General features: G+C 45.1%; 1 protein-coding gene across 1 annotated transcript; it reads left to right on the top strand.

The window, feature by feature from the left end:
- The first annotated feature begins 3,899 nt into the window (after positions 1-3,899).
- Positions 3,900-4,586, top strand: LOC147612126 (uncharacterized). The gene is made up of 2 exons (XM_086783608.1): positions 3,900-4,272; positions 4,355-4,586. The coding sequence occupies exons 1-2, from the start codon at positions 4,084-4,086 to the stop codon at positions 4,487-4,489; spliced, it is 324 nt and encodes a 107-aa protein (XP_086639734.1). The 5' UTR covers positions 3,900-4,083; the 3' UTR covers positions 4,490-4,586.
- Positions 4,587-4,793: the final 207 nt, after the last annotated feature.

Here is a 4,793-nt window from a genome sequence, read left to right as displayed (position 1 = left end):
TCCAGTGGGAGTACGCAAAGTGGTGATGGCCTGCTTTACCTGCTTCTCCTCTTTCTTTGATATAATCCATGGTGCAGGCGGAAGACGAACGTGCCCACCCACCTCTCGTGGCCAAGCTTGACGCATACGTCCTGCGACCCGCAAGTCCTCACGTACGCTAACATTGTCTCGTTTACCAGTAATATGTTCCCAAATACCAGATCCCACATTCGTGAAGATGTGCATGGGATCAAGAAGATGGTTGATCTTAAGATGGGTCCAATATGGCAGCCGGAAAAAAATGGAGTACCTGCACAAGGGATTGCTCTATGTGACCTTTAATCCAATTAGAGACTACACAAAAACAAGATTGAAAAAACATCACTATACCTGTTCATGCCATCTGGAGGAAGAATAGTTGTAGACTCCCAAATACGCTTCCAATCTTTTGCACGAAGTGTTTGTGGAGGAATGTTACTCTTACTAGCAACATATTTAGGATGATCTGAGGGGAGAAATCGATGATGATTATCGAATATAGTCTTACACAAACCATCAGCATACTCATGTACTAACGAAGGACCACAAACAGGACATGCATGTTTACCCGATGTTTTCAAACCTGTTAAAATATAGGAAAAAGTTAGAATAATAAAGTCAAACCGTCTAATTAATATATATAGCCAATAGTAATAGAGTAGGGAGGTAATTAGAATTCTTACCAGAACAATCGCTGTATCCTGAAAAGTCATGCATTGTCCACATCAACACTGCTTTTAAGTCGAAGTGTCGAGAGGAGGGAGGCCTACTAATGTCCACCACCGCAACACCTCTCCATAGTTCCTCCAACTCATCAATCAGTGGTTCAAGATAAACATCCATATGCTTGACTTTATGTTTCCCTGGAATTAGAAGGGATAACATAAGATGTCCCTTCTTGATTGCCATTGATGGTGGAAGGTTGTAATTCACCAACACAACTGGCCACACGCTGTATGCGGTGCTTTTGAAACCAAATGGATTCACTCCATCCATACCCAGGCCAAGTCTCAAGTTTCTCGGCTCTGTTTTAAAGCTGGGCCACTCATCTTCAATATGCTTCCAAGCAGGAGTGTCTGCGGGAATTCTCCATATGCCATCATCCGATCGATGCGAGGAATGCCATGACATGAGCTCTGCTATGGATTTGCACTTGAACATGTGTTTGATGCGAGGAATTATAGGAAAGTGTCGCAAGACTTTACGAGGTACATCAAAACTCTTCATATCTGTTCTGTACCTTGCTTCACCACAAGTGGGACAATGTAGAGCCTCCTTATGCGTCCCACGAAAGAGAATGCAATCATTGACGCATGCATGTATTTTATCATAATCTAGTCCTCCAAGAGATGTCACATAGCGCCTCGCTATGTCTCTTGAGGTGGGTAGTCTATTTTCCTTTGGAAGCATGTTTGATAATAGCCTGCATCCAATATCATCAATTATAATTAGTCTTAAATCCTAAACCTTAAACCACTAATTCAAATTTGTAAGTTAGAATGCTTACTTCAACAATGCGTCAAGACTGGCATTGCTCCATCCATAAACTGTTTGTATATTAAGTAGTTCAAGTGAAGCACGTAAAACTGAGAATGTGCACCCTTCAAACACCGGTGTCGATGAAGCCTTATAAAGATGCTCTTGTTCCATATCATCGTCGTCCATACCTTTGGGATCATTCTTAAAAAGATTCTGCACCATATCATCAAGCACCTCCTCTTCCACAACTTCGTGGGGTGCAGGGCTATTGTCGTCCCTTTCCCACTCATCTCTGACAATAGATCCTGAAGCTCCAGCATCATCTCGTCGACGCTTTACGTGCTCTCGTCGCGCGTAGGGTACCATGTTAGGGTGTGGTACTGCATCCTGCTTCAATTTATCAAATTATATGTTACAACTCTATTAATTTAATTTGGATACCATGAGTCATTTGAATACCATCAATTTACATCTACTCACCTCTAAACCTGTTTGATTCCATTCTCCATACATGGAGATGTGATTCAAGGTAATTCGACGTGCTCGTACAATGCATCCTTGACATCGATTACACATACATTTGATCCGTTGTCCCAACCACACATCGCGATTACGATGACGCATTGTCTCATCTTCTCCAGAACTGCTTGAAGAGGTTGATGACATCCTGTGTACAAATCAGAAAACACAAAATCATTATATGTTTTTAATGAAAGCACAAAATCGTGTGTATTGACGCGGCTATCTCCTGAAAATTGCGTGTATTAACGCGGCTACTTCCTAAAAATCGCGTGTATTCACGCGGGTAATGTCTGCAAAACGCGTGTATAAACGCAGCTAAAATCACATACACACGAATATACCTGCGTTTATACACGCGAAAATAAACGCGGCAGTATGTTTAAACTAAAAATAGCCCGCCTTCCCCAAATATAGATTTTGAACTAAGAAATCAACAGTGCGCCTGTTTTCGCCTCTTCCAACAGGCAGCAAGGAGGGAGCAGAGAAAGGAGCACACACACGGGAGAAGGAGGGAGCAGAGAAGGAGCAGAGAAGACTCACTTTTTCAGAGGTGAGTCACTTTGTCCTGTGCCTTGTCTCTTTTGTCAGATTTGTTTACTTTGCTCTTTGCTCTTTGGGTTTGTCTTTTTGCACACGATTGGGTTACTGCATCCTGACAGGGGCGACAATGGCTGGTCCTTTTATAAGGACATTCTGTCTTTGTCGGGGGGTCGGTCTTTTCGAGAAATTTTTTTCGCAGGTCGCGTGTAAGAACGCGTGTAGAAGCGCGTGTAACCTGTCTGCAGAGTATGTTCACGCACATATACACGCGTTTTTGTATGGGTGTATACACGCGTTTTTTGACGGGTGTATACACGCGTTTTTGCAGACAGAAAACTGCGGCGTTTCAGATTTCTCTTGACTTGAATGATTTAATTTGTGTGAGTCAAGAGACAGCCCATGATGTACATGAAGATGTTTGTTGCAGGTTCTTTATGGATATTCCAGGTTCTTCATCCGATCCATTTGCGTACAGCAATTGGTTGATGGAGATGATGAATCACTTTGGGCGCCAACCTGGTCCGGTTGAGCTTACAGAGTATATGTATGCCCATCCCCCTCCTTCCTTGCCTGGTGTCTATACCCCTACCGCGAGTATCCAGGGCACTCCAGTGCCGTCTATTCCTCCGAGTCCGACGAGACGGCATGCAGCTTCTCCTCTTCCACGTCCACCGAGGAGACATACCTCGTCCCAGACACACTCACGTACACCCTCACAGCCACCATCACGTGCTCCCTCAGAGCCACCGTCACGTCAGGGCTCACAGCCACCGTCACGTCAAGGCTCACAGTCACCGTCACGTAGACAATCCCCCAGTCGTGACTCCACCCGCAGCAGTAGGAAGAGTGGGAGCAGTGGAGGATGCGGCGGGTGCTTTGGTGGGGGAGGTGGGGGAGGTGGGGGAGGTAGTAGGGCACGCGGTGAGAGAGGAGATAGAGGGAGAAGAGTTAGAGGAGACAGTTCGGAAGAGGAGGAGATGAGAGAGATGGAGAGAGTGGTTTGCTATGATGTGACGGATAGGGGCGGGATAGTGATGGATGCGAGGGGGAGGGAGGTAATGGAGTACATGCGTGGGGTAGTATCAAACTCATATAGAAATTGTTTTATTAAATTTAAAGATCAAAATAGCCGATTAGTTGGGGAGGTGATAGAGGCTGTACATAGTCGGTACCCTAATCCCCCACATGCTACATTCTCGGATGTATGGGGAAGGACGCGAATAAGGGAGATCTTAAGTAATAAAAGATCTCACCTTAAAAAACTCGCGTACAATGACCGGCTAAATGTAGCTGCGGGTGGCTATCCTGCCGAGAAACCTGCCACTGCGCACAAACGCGAGTGGAAGGAGGCAAAGAAACGAGCAGAGGGTGGCGTGAAGAGCAGGCAGCATGTGGAGGCACGACGGATCCAGATGGAGACCGTTGGATCTTCGCATTTCGGATCTGGCGGCGTCGAGTCATGGGAGGCAGAGTTCGTAAGTATCCTGCCACTTTATTTGATTGTTTACTTAATTCATTGATTCTATGATTGTTTTAATCTTACAAATTGTGTTGATTATGATACAGCGACGGGTTACGGGGAGGAAGCCCACAACCCACGATACTGCGTATGCTCGCCGGCATAGCAGACGTGACACGTGGGCCATCTTCAGAGCCGAGGGACGTATTACGGACGCGCAGTTTGAGTTGGCCATGAGACCATACGGTCGACAGGTACTTGAAAATTCGTAACGAATGGTTTTGGTTTATTGAATTGCATATATATATACTTATATACTATATATTACTTGAACAGGCACAAGCTGCTGCTGATGATTCACCGGCCGCCGCTGCAGAGGGTGGACGTGAGCACTACTCCTCGGACATTCCGACCGATGTGAGCTCATCTGAGCATGGGGGGAGCACCGAGTCATCATCTGGGTCTGAGTAGTACTCAGACTTATAGTATCACATTCCATATTGAGGATGTGATTGTATATATTTTTTTGTAAACTCAAGCCATGGGCTACTTCGAGATATGGACTCCCTTGTATACATGTATGAAATTTTGATAGTAATATTGAATTGATTGATCGATAGTATTACATTCATGTCTGTCTTGAATCGTGTAATGACAATGTATGCATTCATGTCGTTCTTGTCTTAATCTCCCTCGTGCATATGTTCTTCGTGGATGGTCTAATGCACCAAAAACCCTAAACCAGAGAGTGCTATTGGGTGCTGGAAGGAACAGT

This window comes from Cibotium barometz, chromosome 46, assembly GCF_041138505.1.
Source record: "Cibotium barometz isolate CiBa-2024 chromosome 46, ASM4113850v1, whole genome shotgun sequence".
In the NCBI taxonomy this organism is placed as follows: domain Eukaryota; kingdom Viridiplantae; phylum Streptophyta; class Polypodiopsida; order Cyatheales; family Cibotiaceae; genus Cibotium; species Cibotium barometz.
This window is presented reverse-complemented; position numbering and strand designations above follow the sequence as displayed.